We start from the raw sequence: 19180 nt of genomic DNA, 5'->3' as shown, positions 1-19180 counted from the left end.
TACATTTTGTCTGTTGACAATAAAAGGTCTGAATAACTCTTTGTGTTTGTCTCAAGATTCTGTATTATAAAAAGGAAAAAAAAATCACAAACATGGGAGTTATTTAAAATAATGCTACATATGATCCTGAAAACTGAAAAAAAGAAGCACACCATTTTTCACTATGAAACCAAAATAAAAGATTTAAAAAGCAGCTGTTGTCCTCAATAAGACAGAGGACAATTTTTACAATAAGTGGGTAAAGCTTGTGGAAGTGGGCAAGATGAATGAGGACCAAAAAATGCAAAGGTAGGATTAAAAAATGTAGGGTTAAAATTAAAAATCCTCATTGGAGGAGGAAAGCGAAATGTTTATTGTACAAAACAGAGATAGCAATAAGTTTATCATTTGAGATGCCTTCCCAGAATGAAGAGGAACAAAATATAAAATAATGAGAAAGAAAAGGCAGTGACAGAGGACAGAGAAAAAGACCTTCCTTACTATTTCAAGAGGGAAAATGAGAAATAAACAAATATACATCTGAAGAAAATATTCATCCATGACATAAGACCTGGGTCGAAGAATCACAAAGATGCAACGTTTTAGGCAAAATTGCTGAGAAGACATAGAGAAACTATGGGAAACATTTTAAAAATAAAAGAAGTCTGAGAAAGATCAAAATAGGAAAATTTACCAAGAAAGAAAATAAACTAAACTGTCACAGGCTTCTTTCTGAACACTAAAAGAAAGAAAGGAACTGTTCTGGCTTGAATGGCGTTCCCTGTGCTCCCACCCCAATCCCCGCCCCCCACCCCCAAACACCTTTGCATCCACCTGGAATCTCAGAATGTGCCCTTATTTGCAAAGAGGGTCTTTGCAGATGTAATTAGATAAGTTAAGATGAGTTCACTGGATTAGAGTGGGACTTAAGTCCAATGGCTGGTGTCTCTCTTTTTTTAAATTAATTAATTTGGTTGCTCCAGGTCTTAGCTGTAGCATGTGAGATCTAGTTCCTTGACCAGAGACTGACCCATACCCCCTGCATTGGGAGCTCGGAGTCTTAACCACTGGATCACCAGGGAAGTCCCAGCTGGTGTCTTTATAAGAGAAAAGAGGGTGATGTAGATACAGAATTGCAGGCTAGGAGGCCATGTGATGCAGAAGCAGAAACTAGAGTGACACAGCTACAAGTCAAGGATGTCAGGGATTACTGGCAACCCCAGAAGCTGGAAAAGGCGAGGGACGATTTTTCCCTCAAACCTTCTGAGGGAGTGCAGCCCTGCCAACATCTTGACTTCAGACTCCTAGCCTCCAGAACTATGAGAGAATAAATTTCCGTTGTTTTAAGCCATTTTTGTGTTCATGCTAAGTCGATTCAGTCGTGTCCGACTAAGGATCTTTGATCTTTGTTGCAGCAAGGAAACTCTTAGTTGAAGCATGTAGGATCTAGTGCCCTGACCAGGGATCGAACCTGGGTCCCCTGCATTGGGAGTGGGAAGTCTTAACCACTGGACCACCAGGGAAGTCCTTTATTGTTCTTCTTTACTTAAAAACAAAGTAGTCTCTGGACTTCCCCGGATGTCAAATGATAAACTTGTAAGAAGTTCAGTCATTTTCACAATGGAAGATTGTGGGGAAAAAAAAAGCACACTATTTGGCTCGTTCCAGATATGCCAAATCAGAGCCTGAATCTTAAATAAATTCTGCAAGTGATTTTTATGCACAGTAAGGGGTAATAGAGGGCATCCCAGGTGGTGCAGTGGTAAACAATCTACCTGTCAATGAAGGAGACACAAGAGACGGCGTGGGTTTGAACCCTGGGTCAGAAAAATCCCCTGGGGGAGAAAATGGCAACCCACTCTAGTATTCTTGTCTGGAGAATCCCATGGACAGAGGAGGCTGGTGGGCTACAGCCTATGGGGTCACAAAGAGTTGGATACAACTGAGCATGCGCACATGATGAGGACAACAAAGGGGCATTGGAGCACAGCTTGTAACAATGGGGAGATCACAGAACTTTTAAATAAATACAACTTACTGTGCATAAGATGGGAGAGGGGCAGGCTCAACAACTTACAAGTTGTGTGACTTTGGACAAGTTAATTCATCTCTTTGGACTTTGGTAACCTCATCTATAAAATGGGGGTAACAAAAGTATTTATAAAACTATCAGGTAGTTGTGAAATTCATATGAGTACACATGAAAAGTGAAAGTGTTAGTCGCTCAGTCGTGTCCGACTCTTTGTGACCCTGTGACTGTAGCCTGCCGGGCTCCTCTGTCCACGGAATTCTCCAGGCAAGAATACTGGAGTGGGTAGCCATTCTTTCTCTAGGGGATCCTCCTGACCCAGGGATCCAACCCAGGTCTCCTGCATTGCAGGCAGATTCTTTACCATCTGAGCCACCAGGGAAGTCCCATGAATACATAATACATATTTCCATGCATACATATATACGAATCTATGTGTATCCCTCTCTCTTCTCAAAAGACTGTTTGGCATTGTACACGCACATCAATGTGAGTAAGAGAAACTTAGCCAGGAAATCTATTGAGAATATAAAACCAATAGGATTTGGTAAGAGACTGGATGTGGGCTTTGGGTGATTTCCTGGTTTCTGAAATTAGCAATGGTTAAGAAGGTAAAGCCATTCCCTAGCGGTGTGGGAGGGTAAAGAGGGATGACTGAGTTCAGTAGTGGGCCTTTTAAGGTTCAGTTGCCCACAGGGATGTCCTGTGGGCATATGAACAGATGGCATTAGATGCTGTTGATAGAGACCTGGAAAGAATATATGGATCTGTGAGTCACCAGCCTGAAGATGGTACCTGAAGCCATGAGGGTAGGAAAGATCATGAGGAAGAGCAGATCAGGTGAGAAAGGTGTCTTGAGACAGAACCCTGAGAAGTATCCAAATGGGATGACCAGACAGGAAAGAAGGACTCCCTAAAAGAAGCAGAGGAGGTATAGTAGAGATGCAGGACGAAAAACACGAGAGAGCAGAGGCACAGATACTGGGGTAGGGGAACGTGTTAAGAGGGCGCATGCGCAGAGAGGCCCGTGAGCGAAAGCCTGGATGCGTCACCTAGACTTGGGAGCAGGAAGGTCTTTAGTGGCCTTGGCAAGTGCAGGCTTAGTGGGAACAAGAAAGGAGAGCGTTCAAAGGCGAATTCAGAAGGGAATTTGTAGAACTATCGCAGGGATCGAAAAGGGAATTTAGAGTGGCCGAAATGTATTCCTAAAGTAATGATAAAGTCTTCACATCTATTCAGCAAACACAGCTTGAGATTATATTTTAAAACACTGCAACATAAAGATAACGGCAAAAGACCAATTAAAAGACTGAGGCCCAAAAACATACAATCCTTTTCTTACACATAAAGGAGTCCAAAGTAATGGCTTTAATTAAATATGTAAAATACTTCAATATAAAAAATTAGAATATTAGTTGTGGCATGAAACTGGGGGCCCTTTTTGGTAAGTTGGTCACAGCAGGTGACACCGGGTTTGGGCATGATTTTCCCTAAATTCACCCAGTGGGGGGAACAGGGGAGCAAATTTTAGACCCAACAGATCTCTCTTTCTACCAAGAGAGTGAAGCCATCTGGGGATGGAAGGAAGGAAGGAAACAGGACTTGCCCTGAGACAGAAGAAAGCTGAAGGCAAGGGTCTCAGCTTGGGGCTGCTGAGAGAGATTCAAATGAAGCCTCAGATACTCTGGATCCCGCAGCCCTGGGGAAATCTGTCCCAAGTTGTCTGCCAGGAGGCAGCTAATAAGTTAAAAGTTCTAGACTTAGTTCTGAGGGCCTAACAAAGAGCTATAAATGTTTAGAAACCATATGGTGAAAGGTTGGCAAAAAGGTAAGATTCCTTTTCAAGGTAATACCACAAAAAGAAGTAAAAGGGTGGCTTTCAAATCCTTGGGTGTGTGTTCATGGCTGCCAAGTACTACATCAAGAAAAAGTTATTTGACTGCACTGGGTCTTAGTTGCAGCATGCAGGATCTAGTTCCTTGACCAGGGATTGAACCCAGGCCCCTGCAATGGAAGCTTGGGGTCTTAACCACTGGATCACCAGAGGAATCCCAAGTACTACATCTTTGATCATGCATGCAAGCATGTTAAGTCGCTTCAGTTGTGTCTGACTCTTTGTGACCCTATGGACTGTAGCCTGCTAGGCTCCTCTGTCCATGGGATTCTCCAGGCAAGAATACTGGAGTGGGTTCAGTATTACCCACTGAATAATGGAGAAGCCATTCCCTTCTCCAGTCTTTGATCACAGACCTACCTAAATAAAGAAGTAAATACTGGTTCTTAAAAATACCTTCCAGAAAAGAAAATACTTTGTATTCATAAAAACAGTATTTGTTGTTCAGTCACTCAGTTGTGTCCGACTCTTTGCGACCCATGGCCTGTAGAACACCAGGCTTCCCTGTCCATCACTATTTTCCTGAGTTTGCTCAAACTCATGTCCATTGAGATGGTGATGTCATATTTTTGCTCAAGCTTAAAATTTATTTTTGCTACAACTGATGATATATACCGCCAAGCCTTGTTGTACTAAAAGTTGAGGTGGGCACATGACAGGACCTGGTGTAAGGCAGAGGTCACTTTGGCACAAGTGAGAAGTGAGAGGCAATAGATATTATCAAGCAGGCACCAAGAAAGACTGGGTGTCTGAGACACATGTGAGAGTTTTCCTCCATATTATATAAGAGATCACAGGTAGAAAACTCAATTTGCTGTGAAGAATTAACCAATAAACAGTATGCCAACAGTTTGTATCTCTGGTTACACAAAATATAAACTGTTGTATTAAACACTGAGCAAAATTTGAAAGTATTTATTTGTGTTTAAATATTTATTTATTTGGCTGTTCCGGGTCTTAGCTATGGCATGTGCGGTCTAGTTCCCTGACCAGGGATCAAACCCGGACCCCCTGCATTGGGAGCAAAGAGTCTCAGCCCCTGGACCACCAGGGAAGTCCTAAAAGTATTTTTATAGTGCACCAGGGACCTATATCCCACCAGCTGAAGACTACTGGAGTCACAGAACAAAGACCCCAGGGTTCCAGCAGAGGGTGCAGGAGCCAGAGATTGTGAGCTGAGCTGACAGTGCAGTGGCAGGAGGGAGGGTCACCCCCAAGGAGGACGTGGGGGCACACAGGAACGGGAGACTTGTGTGGCCACCAGCAACCTGGCATGAGCTGCCCAGGCCTGCGGAGGGAGGGAGTGGAGCGTTTGCAGTTCTAGTTTTGAAACTAGAGAGCACAATGGTGCCAAAAATCCCTGGAGTGGCTGTTTCCAGGGTTGATTTTGCCTGGAAAAACTTGTCTGATATTCTTATTACGGTATGTGTTTAGCTAGTTGATTTGGAAGACTTTTGGATTAACACATGGCTCAGTGGTTAAGGCAGTCACCAAATAGCTGGGCAGGGGATGCTAATTCTCCCCAGGTGTAGTTGGTCCTAGGAAAATAGGTCATAGGTCCCTGATCAAAAAGTAGGGGAAGGAGGAGACAAGGGTCAAAACCATTCTGTGAACTAGGTTACCCTCAATGGGTGACAGAGGATGTGCTGTTAAGAGCTAGAAGCTGAACATAGAAAATATTTTTTTATGTTCTACCTTACTTTTTAGAAAAGATTTAAAGCATGTTACTGAGATATCTCACTCAAAGGAGAAAATTAGATACAAAACAAATTTAGAACAAGGGAAAATTAGGTGTGGGTAAATAAACTGAAAACAAGAGAATAAGATTAGGCTGCCTGTTACAGAGTCCTTTAAGGCTGTTCAAGGCAAGCCATAAATAGGGTCCTGAGCGTCCCAGAGGCCAGAGCAAAGAGGAAAAAGCCCATTTATTTAGAGGATTTCCACTGCATAAAAGGTTAACAACGAAGCTGCTTTTTGGTCCTGGGAAAACTTTTCTCACAGGCTTTCTTAAAGGAGACACTGTGTGACAGACCGAGAAATCCTCAAGAGCTTCCTTGCAAGTGACACACCATCCAGAGTCACATGGCTTTTTTCTGATCTGCCCATCAGTGCAAGCTAAAGGCATAACACAAGGGCACAGATCAAGAAAAACTCTTGCTTTTCCAAGAGGGGCCAAGAAAAGCAGTCCCTCTAAAGTGCAGGCCAAGTGTTTGCAGCTATGTTATGGTTGGGCCTAAACCAGGAATTAAATTTAAAACATTTATCACACAGACATTTCTTAGGTAATTTTTTTTTAACATTCTTCTTAAAAATCAAACTTTTGTTAAGATTTGGACCTAAGAGAGTTTGAAATTATATATTTCAGCTAAGACTTAAAGCACAGCTACTCTATGCTGTTGATTAAGGACAGAGATGGGTTTCCCAGGTGGTGCTAGTGGTAAAGAACCTACCTGCCAATGCAGGAGACATAAGAGACATGGGTTTGATCCCTGAGGCAGGAAGATCCCCTAGAGGAGGGCATGGCAACCTACTCTGGTATTCTCGACTGGAGAATCCCATGGACAGAGGAGCCCGAGGGGCTGAAGTTCACAGGGTCGTACAGAGTCGGACACGACTGAAGCAACTTAGCACACACGCATCCAAGGGCAGAGATGTGTGCTCTAACTAACAATCAACCCAATTTCCTTAGAAAACAGCCTAGGCTCATAGGCTGAGAGATTAAGTACAGGGGCTCTTAGAGTCAGACAGATCTGGGCTTAAGTGTTACCTCTATTAGCTGTGGGATCTCTCTGAGATCATCTGATAAATGGGAATCCATTCAGTGTCCACCAACATTTCCTCAGCAGCCACAGTGTGTGATGAAATAAAAAACTGCTGATGGTCGTTTGGGAGAATAGGTAAATGCATCAAAAGTATTTAGCTCATTGACTGGCATATAGTAAACATTCAATAAACAGCAAAACTAATAAACATAATAAAAGATTTCCAGTTCCATTCTAACACATAAACATGACTAAGGTCTCAAAGTTCTGCATTACTAAAAATGGTTGCAATAATTTTAGCCTGGAAAATGTTCAATGTAAGCATTATCAATCATCCACAAAGGCATCAAAATATCAAAAAGAGCACCATAGTTTCTAACCATGTTAACTCACTGATGCACGCATATGTGCAAAGTTGCTTCACACTCTTTGCAACCCCATGAACTGTAGCCCACCAGGCTCCTTTGTCCATGGTATTCTTGAGGCAAGAATACTGGAGTGGGTTGCCACGCCCTCCTCCAGGGGATCTTCCTGACCAAGGGATTGAACCTGAGTCTCTTATGTCTCCTACACTGGCAGGCAGGCTCTTTACACTAGCACCACCTGGGAAGCCCCAACTCATTGATAATTCCAAGATAAATGTTATGTCTTGCGGTACCTACATGAGTCAACCTGCTATCAAAGCCTTAGATATAAGCCAGTTAAATAATAGAGAACATCTGCCAAAATTATGATTCTAGTTGTAGAAGACAGAAGTCGTGATGTTTTGATGTTCCTAGGGGAGATATTCTGGAACCTTCACTCATTTCTCAATTCGGTGATACTACATAGAATATAATTCTCCCATAAAATGCCTCTGAAAACAAAAAGCCTACTCAACCCTGAATAGAGAACAAAACTGTGCTGTATTAGGGATGCTGGGCAGGCAGCTAAATCACTCATTAGCCAAGAATCATCTAAAACACAACAGTCTCACAGGCGTAATTCAAGTTCATGCCTGAGCAAAAATACAAATGACTATATATCAGACTTCAAAAGTTGTCACACAGTCAAAACCTCAGACATTAAAATCTGCAGATGCCAATCAAGTTCATGACAAACCTTTCTTCTGGCTGTACTCAGTATAGCCAGGTATCCTTTGAGGCCACTCTGAGTTCAAAACAACAAAACCATGCTATCCTCACGGAGAGACATTTATACATTTCTTTCTGATATACCAGGGGAGCAGGCAGCTGGTCCAAATGCAGGTTTGACTCATTTGAGTGCAAGTTTAAAAAGGAATGGACAATATGCATGTGTGCTAAGTTGCCTCAGTCATGTCCGACTCTTTGTGACCCCATGGACTGTAACCCACCAGTCTCCTCTGACCATGGGATTCTCCAGGCAAGAATACTGGAGTGGGTTGTCATGCCCTCCTCCAAGGGATCTTCCTGACCCAGGGATCAAACCCAAGTCTCACGTCTCCTGCACTGGCAGGCCGGTTCTTTACTACTAGTGCCACCTGCGAAGCCCAATGGACAATATACCCTCCTCTTTTATCCTGGATTTGAAATTACCTGCAGATCGTGGCTTCCCTAAAATTACCCAGATGTGGGCTTATGTGAGGATCAGCAGCTGGGCTTGGAAAGGAGAGGCCCATATGGTGCCCATACCATTCATCATTTGTAACACATCAGTTTCTTACCCATTGAGTCAAAGACCAAGAAAAGATCAATAAAAGCTACAAATAATCTTATGCTTTTCCTGACAGATTTCGATATGAAGCGATGAAGAATGGTCAATGGGGTAATAGCTGTGCCTTGCTTAGAATGCTGCCACGAGAGACCAGACTTTCAATTCATCAAGAAGAAAAACGGCAAACATTTCAGATGGAATGCACTGCAAACTGATGAGTCTAACTATATTGGGGAGGGGGGAAATCATAGAAGTTTGTTTTTCCTTTTCTTTCTTTATTTTTGATGGGTTAGGCTAGTCTCTAATTCCAACCAAACTGAACCATTCATTCATTCAATTAATTTTTACTAAGTAACTAAAGCTAAGCACTGTGGTTGGTATGAGGGACACAGTGGTAAATCAAGAGCCTTGATTCCTGTTTTTAGAGGGTTTATAATTCATATCATTGTTTATGGAATTTAAAAAAGTGCCAGGGATAACAGTCCATCCGCAGATGACATTTTAACCAGGTGCTTTTAGATGGAGCTTTTAAATCATCTGCTCTATGAGGAAATATTATAGACATATTGGAGGCTTCCTTCTCAGCTCATGCTCTGAGCTTCCCCATATCCTTTCCAAAGAGAATCTGCCCACAAACTTTGCTGAGGGGTTCTAGGAGGCCACATTTATACCACATGACACACCCCCAAACCACCACCCTACCTTGAACTCAATTGTTTGAATCAGGGATAGATAACTGGATCTGCAGAACCAATCCATAGCATTCTTTTTGGAATTTGAAATTAGGGTCCAAGAATGAATAGACTACAGTGGACATAGGGACTGCAAGACTAGGGGTGGGGTGGGGGACTAGAAATCAATTTAGTAATTAAAAAAAAAACTGAATGAGAATTTAGTATATGCCAGGGCCTAGAAATCTCAAGAAAGACACAGTTTCCACCCTCCCCTCTAGTGGATGAGAGGATAGTTAGTAAACAAATATTGATTATGATAAACACCATTAAGTAAATAAAGAGGATGCTGAGTTAGAGACCTCCATAATGAGGAGGATGACTTCAGCGAGGGTGATCGGGGAGGCCTCCCTGAGAAGATGGCATTTAAGCTGAGATTAGCAGTGAGCAATGCTGGGAAAGCCCATTCCAGGAAGAGGGAAGAGCACATGCAAAGGACAGGCAGGAACTCAAATTGTTCTAGAGAGGAAAATCAGACCACCGAAGCACAGTGAGTGAGCAGCTCATGGGAAGGTGGGAGAGGAAGGCAGAACAGGGACCATGAAGGATCTCTTTGGGCTTTGTAAAGGGTCTGGGCTTGCACTGCAATGGGCCACAGAAGAGATTTATGAAAGAAAAGATACTATGTTGTCAACATTTTAAAACATCTCTTGAGCACATACCTGTATACCAATGTTGACAGTAACATTATTCACAAGAGCTAAAAAGTGGAAACAACCTAAGAATTCATCAATAGGGGAATGGAAAAACAAAATGTGGTATACATACACAATGGAATATTATTCAGTCAGAAAAAGGAATGGAATTCTGATATATGTATCAACATGGATAAACCCTGAAAATATTGAAATAAATCAGACAAAAAAGGGCAAAAGGTGTATAATCCCACATAGAACAGGCAAATTCATTGAGACAGAAGATAAAACAGAGGTTGCAAGGGAGCAGGGGGAATGGGAAGTCATTGTTTAATGGGTACAGTGTCTATCTGGAATGATGAGAATGTTCTGAAAGTAGATAGTACTGATGGTTGCATAACCTGGCGAATATACATAATGGGCCTGAATAGTACACTTAAAAATGGTAAATTTTATTTTGTGAATATTTCACCATGATAAAAAGAAGTATTAAAAAAAACAAACAAACACCGCTGCTGGGAGAAAATGGACTGGAGAGAGGCAACTGTGCTGTCGCGGAAGCTGGCGTGCAGAGAGGAGACTGGTACTGACATGCAGAGCAAAGTGAAGCTGAGAAACCACAGGGGCCAAGAGAAACGAGAAGAGCTGCCTGATGGCTTCCCAGTCACATGCAGCCCAGCTGTGCTTCCTGCAGTGCATTCCGGCGAGATTCTCCCACACCCGTTCTGCAAATTACGTTATACTGGAGCTGGACTGAGTGGATCTCCGTCCCTTGCAAGGAAACCATCCCTGATTCAGGCAGGGAACATAGCTAAGATGCAGCCTGGAGACTCAAAATTTGAGGCCGCTGGATTCTAAAGCCAGACTACCTCCAGCTCCAGGAGAGAAGAACAGTTGGCTTTTTCCTCCCCGCTCAGTGTCAGGCACCGTGCCTGACCCATGGTGGGAGCCTTCGACCCACAGCTGTTGAATTAGGGCTGAGAAACTCACCTGTGAGTCTGTAGAGTAGGTGTCTGAGCGCCATGGTCTCTCACCAAATGTATACTCAACTGAAACCTAGGGAACCAAGCCCCTGCATCCTCCTCATTGCTGATTTGAATGGTCAATTCACTCTTCACAAGGACTTCTATCTAATTCACTGAACATCAGAAGAAGTTTATGCTAAAATTTCAATTTTACAGAATCCCAAGGACCCCCTCTACAAACACCCAATATCGACTGGGTTCCCAACAATATTCATCAAATCAAGTGTAAGAAAAATTGAACTGGCTTTCTCACGATCATAGGACACATAATATGGTTTTTAATTTGATAATACTCTGTGTTCATAGATGGGAGAAAACATCTCCTTCCTTAAAACACTGGAGTCAGAATCTCAAGAGACGCCAGGCCTCCCTGTCCCTCAACCATCTCCTGAAGTTTTGCAACCTCTAGCACACATCATTTCCAACTCGGGCAAACTAGAAATGACCTGATTTTACATAAGGAGGAAAACGGCTCCACGGATCACTGTTGATCACCTTACTGGTCTATCTATCACACATGGATTAAAATGGTAACTATATAACAAGAAGATACTTATAAAACACAGTTAAATGAAAAAGGAGGCATGCAAAAGTAAATATATAATTTGATTACAACCATGTAGAAATGGCACTTATAGCTATACAATTTGGAAGGTATCAAAGGCAGATGAAAATACTTGCTGCAAGGTGGTGAAATTATACATAGAATTTTAAAATGTATTTAAAATTTACTTTAAAATATTTAAAAAGTCAGTTATAAACACACACACAAACTGAGCTGGTCAATGAGCTGCCTCATCAAGCTGGGGATAACTGATGACGAGTTGGGGATTCTGTAAAGCAGGGTTTTTCCAAGGGTGGTTCTGGCAACAGTGGCATCAACTTTACCTGGGAACTTGTTAGAAATGCAAACTCTGAGTTAATCCCGACTCACTGAATTTGAAACTCTGGGGATGGGGTCCAGCAATTTGTTTTAATAAGTTCACCAGGTGATTCTGATGCCTGTTCAAGCTTGAAAGCACTTCTCTCATGTATGTTCCCAGTCTGATATTTTGTGATTTCCACAAGTCTATAAAGGGTCCATCCTACACACCTATGTTGTCTCCCCCAAACACCACTCTCACTATTTATAAGCGCTCCATACTACTTACTAGATCAGGTTCAAAGTCTTCACCTGAGAGTCAACATCCTACTTGTGCTATCAAATTTCATCTTTCCTACTTTGGGTAGTTAACAGGGACTGTGCTTCTGTGCATCACCTCATACAGTCCTCCTGACAACCCTATAAAATAGATAATACTAATAAACCCCATTTCATAGATGAGAAAACTGAGGCCAATCATACAACTAGTAAATGCTGGAACAAGAATGACTTCCAAGCACAAACTCTTAGGCACCACTGAGGTTCAGCGATGTTTACAGAGATAATAAGTAAGGGAACTGGTATATGAAGCCAGGCCTGTCTGATTCCAAAGCCTACCTGCTGTGTAACCACTGAGCTCTTTAGCCCTATACACTCTGCTGGGCAGGACCATGTGCTCATTGCCCTTCAAATCATCATTGCCAAGAATCATGCTGTTTGCAAATATCCTCTGTCTATCTTCCTTGTCACCAACTCACATCCCACAGCCTCCAGAAGGCCTTCCAGGCTGCTTCCCCGAGATGCCTAGCCAGAAGGGGTTGCTCCCTCCTTCTCCCAACCCCCACCAGGCCCTGTCTGTGCGCTTCTCACAATATTTACCAATTCTGCATTAGTTATGCACACGCTTCTTCAGTAGAGGTGGTGGTCTGAGTTGGCATGGTATCACCAGTGACTGACATAGAACACACACTAACCAAGTCAACCAGGGTGTCTTTTATGTGACTAAATTCATTCTTTAGATATATTATGTATCTTATCTGCCCAGCAGGAGGACAGTAGGAGCCTTAAAAACAAGGACCTAATCTTTTACTTAATGCATATTTCCAAGAATATACCTGGGCCAGGTACACAGTCAAATCTGTAATATATAGTTGAATTCAAGTAGAATGCTACTTGTACATGATTCTGGTACATAAATTTTTCTACTTTTTAAACCTGTAATTAACGCAGCTTATATTAATACTTTACAAATGGATTCCATCAACTCAGTTTTTGTAAATAGACAGAAATAATAAATTTAATGTTTTTAATAGTTAAATATTAACCAAGAGAATTTTATGAGCATATTTTCCTAAAAATTAGTTCAAATTTCCATGCAACTGGGGAAAAAACTCACAATTCTGTCTTTTAAAAAACTGAGGCTATGATAAAAAAAAATGAGGCTATGATATATCTTCACTATTCCTCTTTTAAAATGAAAGCATACCCTTTTTAAAAAATCATAACACAAACCCCAATCTCTCTCATTAAGAAAAATATGAATATTTTCAATCCAGATATCTATTACCTACACAGACATTTATCTAGTCCAACACATATACTTGTAACAGGGGGGAAAAAAAGAGCTCACAGATATTCTAACTCCTATCATATCCAGAGATGGTACAGAAAAATTGGAATATGTATTACAATAATATTTAAACCTCAAAAACTAGATTTAGAAACTTTTAGGAACAAGATAACATAAAAGCTAAATGCTACCTTTCCTAATACATAAATCATTTTATTTAATTACATAACACCATGAACAGGGAAAAATACCAAGCCACAACATATTTTTAACACACTGAAAGGCACAGATTAAAAGTACGTAACAGTAAAAACACAACAGATAAAGATGATCAATATTACAGCCTTTCAATAGTCATTCATTCCCATCCAGCCCTTATACTGTACCCACATGGTCTAACAGTAAATATACAACAAAAGATCTGAAGAGCTTGGCGATCCTCTCTAAATCGAAATCAATGTGCTACCACTGAACAGACAGAGTAAACTTACCAGCTCCACAGATCCATAATGTTTCCTACTGAAATCCCCGCGTCTACAGCCTAGGTCTTCCGAGACAGAGCTGGAACAAAAATGCTTCATCAGTATTATACATAGCGATCTGGCCACAAACCTTCTGCAAAAATCCACTACCATTTGCAAAAGGGCTGCTATGGAACAGGCTTGCCCAGCTCCTCACTGCAGGGGAGCCTCCTTGCAACAGACACAGTCCTCAGCAGCCATTGCAGAGCCCGGCTTTCATGGAGCCCTCAGTAAGAAGAAAAACACCCGAGTCATCCTTGGAGGTATAGGCAATGATTGAATTAAATATTTAGTCATTTGGAATCGATTGACATTTCCCAGGCTACTGGTGGTTTATAATTTCATTTCTGTATAACCAGAGGGGAGAGAAACCCTGCAGTAAACTTGAGGCAAGGGACAAAGCTTGCAATTATCTTTCGTTTAAAGAGAGCCTCTTTGTCCCAAATATTCTGCATAAAAATAACCAGCATTATGGGATGCTATCTAGGAGACATAAACTTTAAATAGGAGGAAAAAAAAAACTTCAAAATCCTGGTAGGCCCCACCCCCCTCCCCTTTATGACAACATCACAATATGGAAAAAAGACTAGGACTAAGAGAAAAATCTCAAAATCTAACTTCCAATTATATTTAGCTTTTTTGATGTGGCAGTAGCTAATACTTTCCTACCCCCTCCCCTTAAGAAATGCTTATATCAGATAAGAAAATCACATGCATCTTTGAGGAAAAACAATTAAAACCAGGGCAAAATTGTTACTGCATTTGCATCTTGAATGCACAGTTACACACTCAAAAGACACATATCTTATTGAATAGTTGGTACAGAGAGGGCCCTGAGCAGTACTCATGAAACCACCAGAGATCCACAAATACAAACAGTTTTATAAGTTCTGTTCTAATATGTCATGCAAATAACTCTAATAAAACAGAAAATAAAATTTCCCAGGAATGACGCATTTAATATATCCCAAATATTTGGGAGTTAACATGCAAAGAAAGGTGCATTTAGTACCTTTTCATCCTTCCTTAAAAGGTAGGCTACATTTTCTAAATTACAGCCCTTCTGGCATGTTCAGAAAGAAACTGACTCTGATGCTTCGCAGCCACAGAACTGACTCTCTGCCAGGACACTGTTTGATAGGCTCCAAGAAGGACAGCATGAGAGAAATGAGATTAGAGAGTCTAATGGTATTCCGCTTCCTCCATTTCACGGGGATGGCTGAGTTCATCGTATAGGAGAGATTTAACCTTTTGTAGTCCTCACTGCCTTAGAAGAAACCGTGCAACAAATTAATGAAGGCAGCTTGGAAGGGTGTCCTAGATACTTACCTAAGCTACCTTCCTACTGCTAGTGACATGACTTTCTACCGAAAAATCTCTGAAAGAGATGTAAAAGCTTCCCTCCATGGCCAGCTCCAAGGTTAGCTATGTCCTCTACGCCCATTTTCTTGGCCCTTTTTGAAAACCCTCCTGGAGAATACTGCTGTTGCCTTACATAACAGTTTCAAGATCCTTCTCCAGCGGCCCTGAGTTACCAAGAGCAAGTGGGCTCTGTGAGGGGTGCATCCACGCTCTTGAACAGGGGTTGGGCACAGAGCTGATGCTCAGTGGTGGCTGACTGAGAGCTGTCTGCCTGGACCTCAGCCAACACCTTCAGTTAAGTCGGGCCCATGACTCAGTCATCAACAGAAGCAGCAGCAGCGGTTTCTAACCCAAATGGCCAAAAACATGAAGAGAGCAGGGATGTGGGGATCTGGGCCCCTCCCTGTGCCGCCCTCAGAACCACAGAGGGGCTTCCTAGACAGTGCCAGCTCCCTAACTTTGCCAATGCCAACATCCAGAAACACACAGAAAACAGGGTGATGAATCTACATCTGGATCAACTGCCTCCTTAGAAGCCTGAGAGGGCAGACGATGTCCTAGGAAAACAACTGAGAGAGATAAACAGAATATCTGCTGTGGGCTTCCCTTTTCTCCTTCTAATTACATTTCGTCCAGTACACCGCAGAGAGGGTGCTTGCTGATGACAGGGCCATGCACAACTGTAAGGGAGGCATTTCTAGGGCTACAGGAGGCACTCAAACCAGCCGTAGTAGAAAACCCACTCTCTTCCCCAACTCCCTGGCCCCTTGGCATCCAGCACAAGGATTGTGTTTAGGAGGATCACCCAGAGCTCTAAGAGGAGCTTGGTTCTCCTCCAGGTCCCCAGAGTCTGGCCCATTGCTAGGCACAGAATGGACACGCAGTAAACATTTGTTGTTTACTTGCACATCTTTCGGATCTCACTAGCTGTTGCCTGATAGGGCCCCTAGTGATCACTGAGGCAGGCTACCTATTGACCTTCTCCCTGATAAGCCCCTGGATGTCACTTCATCAGTCCAGACAGTCCTGACCCAAGAGGCAGATATGGCCACATGCACACCAAAACCTCCTTCCTTTCCTCTGGGACTTGTCGCTGGACTTCATCTCCTAGCCCCTCTTTCAGGGAGTGTGACCATGTGACTGATTTCTGGCCAAGAGAATACAGACCCAAGTGATGTGCCTATGGGCTCCCATGGGAAGCCTGCCTGCCTTCCCCGTGGCCAGCAAGAGAGGACCACAAGGACCCATAGGAAGGCAGAGGTTCGAGATGGAAAAAAGCCAGGTCTCTGAATGACCAAATGGAAGGTCATGCCTCCAAGAACATCTGTATTAGATGTGATGTGAGCAAGAAATAAACATTTAGTTGTGTTCATCACACACAGTTTGGGGTTTACCTGGTGAAGCCTCTGTGCTACCTGGACTAGTACAGAAGTCGGTATCTTGCACTGGGGTGCTACCATGGCAACAACCTAAAATATGTGGTGCAGGCTTCACAGGCAGGCAGCAGCCAGGGAGGAAATGGTCTCAGAGCCTAGAGAGATGGAGATCTCGGTTACACAGTAGCAAACTAAGTGATAAAACTCGCACCTACAATAACTGAGGCGGTGGATCTGTGCCTTCTGAGCCTGCAGCCCTAAGGAATGTGGCTGGACAGGTCAGAGTGAGGCTATGGGCTGGCTCCTACTGACTGACCTTAGCAAGGCTTTTTACAAGGAAGAGATGAGCCCAGGTTAGAAGTGGATGGATTTCAAGCAAAGATAGAAGGGACTAGAGAAAGTCTTGAGACCAAGGGCCTCACAGCTTTGAGAAATTGCTGTTTCAGGACCCCACGCAATGAGAATTCTGGCCAGTAAAATATGGGTAGAAATGCGGGGCACCTCTTCCAGACCAGGCCCATACAGGTTTCCCACGAATAATCCTGGCTCTCTTTCCTCGTCCACTGGCTCTGAGGATGGCTGTGAGAACCAAGAAGGATGAAGCTACACTATGAAGGAGCCCAGGTCCCTAAATGAAGAACACAGAAGAACCCAAGTAGGCACACTCTCACTGGGCTGTGAGATGAGAGGACAGAACTTGTACTGCTTTAAGTCACAAAGATTCAAGATTTATCTGTTACAACAGGTGATTTTATCTTCATAGATATAGCTCTCCACAGGCAACAGAAAGTACTGTAAGAATAAGCCCCACAGAATGTAAACTGATAGAGCCATTATGGAGAACAGCAGGGAGATTCCTTAAAAAACTAGGAATAAATCTACCATATGACCCAGAAATCCCTCTAATGGACATATATCCTGAGAAAGCTACAATACTACAAGACACATTTACCCCAGTGTTCACTGTAGCACTATTTACAATAGCCAGGACATGGAAGCAACCTAGATGGCCATCTACAAATGAATGGATAAAGAAGATATGGTACATATATACAATGGAATATTACTCAGCCATGAAAAGGAATGAATTTGAGTCAGTTCTAGTGAAGTGCACGAACCTAGAACATGTTATACAGAGTGAAGTAAGTCAGAAAGAGAAAAATAAATATCATATATTAATGCATATATATGGAATCTAGAAAAATGGTACTGATGAACCTTTTTGTAGGGACGATATGGCGATACAGAGACGCAGATGTAGAGAATGGACTTGTGGACAAGTGGGGGAAGGAGAAAGTGGGACGAATGGAGAAAGTAGCATCAACATATATACACTATCCTGTGTAAAATAGATCGCTGGTAAGAAGTTGCAATATAATGCAAGGGGCCCAGCCTGGCACTCTGTGATGACCTAGAGGAGTGGGATGGGGGAGGGGAGGGAGGCTTAAGAGAGAGGGGATATATGTATAATTATGGCTGATTTGCACTGTCATATGGCAGAAACCAACACAACATTGTAAAGCAATTTTCCTCCAATTAAAAAAAAAAGAAGTCCCACAAAAAAAGGGTCATCAGAGGGCTGGTGGGCCAGGACAACTATTGAGGTCAGCACACTGTGGCCTCCCCTGCTGAACACTAAGCTTTATTGAGATGCACTCACACCCTCTGGTGACAGGCTGTCTGTGGTTGTCTCCATGTTTCAGTAGCAGAGCTGAGAACTTGCAACAGAGACCTGCAGGGCCTGCAAAGCCCAAATCATTTACGCTCTGGCCCTTCCCAGAAAGTTTGCCCAACCCCTGCCCACAGACGCACGAATCCCTTTTGCTGGTATCAGCTCTACCCATAAACTGTGATTAGGATGCCAGTGAAAATAGCAGTGTTTATTAGAGTCCATCAGAATCCCTGGGGGAGCTTTCTAGAAATGCAGATTCCCTGGCCCTTTTCCCAGAGGCTGTGATTCAGCCTGACTGAGATTTTAATAAGCCGTGGTGGGAACTCTGATGCAGGTGGTTCACAGACAGTGTTTTGAAAAATACTGCTTTTTCAGATGACTCGGGAATCCCTGGGAAACCTGTTAGCCATTCTGTGGCATTTTTATAAGGAAGGGCAAGGCCTTGATCAAGTTTTCCCTGAATGGGAGGAGATGTCACATAGTGCCTCAGGGCAAGGGCCTCAGTCACAGACAGGGGTTCTTAAGCCCCCTGGGCATTAGTTCCCATGTGTATAAAATGTGGCTGATCATATCACTTATTTAACAGGGTTATACAGAATAAACTAAAAAGAGCAGATAAAAGTTTATTCTACACATAATATCTATTACATGAAAACTACTCAATAAATGTTAGCTATTATTATTGCTCTTTTTATTAGTATGAATTCTTCTCTGGTTGTTAGAGAGTCCTGGAAAGTGGCTGTAGCCTACATGATTACTATTAATAACTTTTAAAGAACTTAAAACAAGATGCCTGTTTTTTCCCCCCGCTGTGGTAAAACAGGAGACCTGGGGCCAAGCAGCCCCCTAGGGCAGGGCTGAGGGCAGCATTACAGCCCAGCAGACCATCCCCTTCCTGAAAGTGTTGGCCTAGCAGTGCGGACCTCACCTAGAAAATTCTTGGGCCTGAGAGCAGGTCACCAGAAGAGGCAGGTGTAAAAAAGAACCAGTGGGTTCAAGTTCCTCACAGACAAGGTGGTCTGGCTCTAAATAGAAATTCTGTTTTAGCAAATTAACGTGTGAGGATGCTGGATCACGCTTTGCAAGCA

General features: G+C 42.7%; 1 protein-coding gene across 2 annotated transcripts in view; it reads right to left on the bottom strand.

The window, feature by feature from the left end:
* The window catches only part of GARNL3 (GTPase activating Rap/RanGAP domain like 3), a 162098-nt gene that overhangs the window by 104437 nt on the left and 38481 nt on the right, over positions 1-19180 (bottom strand). For both annotated transcript variants that reach the window (XM_055541190.1, XM_055541191.1), the window contains exon 3: positions 13653-13722. In XM_055541190.1, coding sequence (XP_055397165.1) covers positions 13653-13722 — 70 coding nt within the window. The remainder of the gene's footprint in view (positions 1-13652; positions 13723-19180) is intronic.

Source organism: Bubalus kerabau, chromosome 11 (genome assembly GCF_029407905.1).
Source record: "Bubalus kerabau isolate K-KA32 ecotype Philippines breed swamp buffalo chromosome 11, PCC_UOA_SB_1v2, whole genome shotgun sequence".
NCBI classification, from domain to species: Eukaryota; Metazoa; Chordata; class Mammalia; order Artiodactyla; family Bovidae; genus Bubalus; species Bubalus kerabau.
Note: the sequence above shows the minus strand (reverse complement) of the source record. Positions and strands in the feature narration are given on the sequence as shown.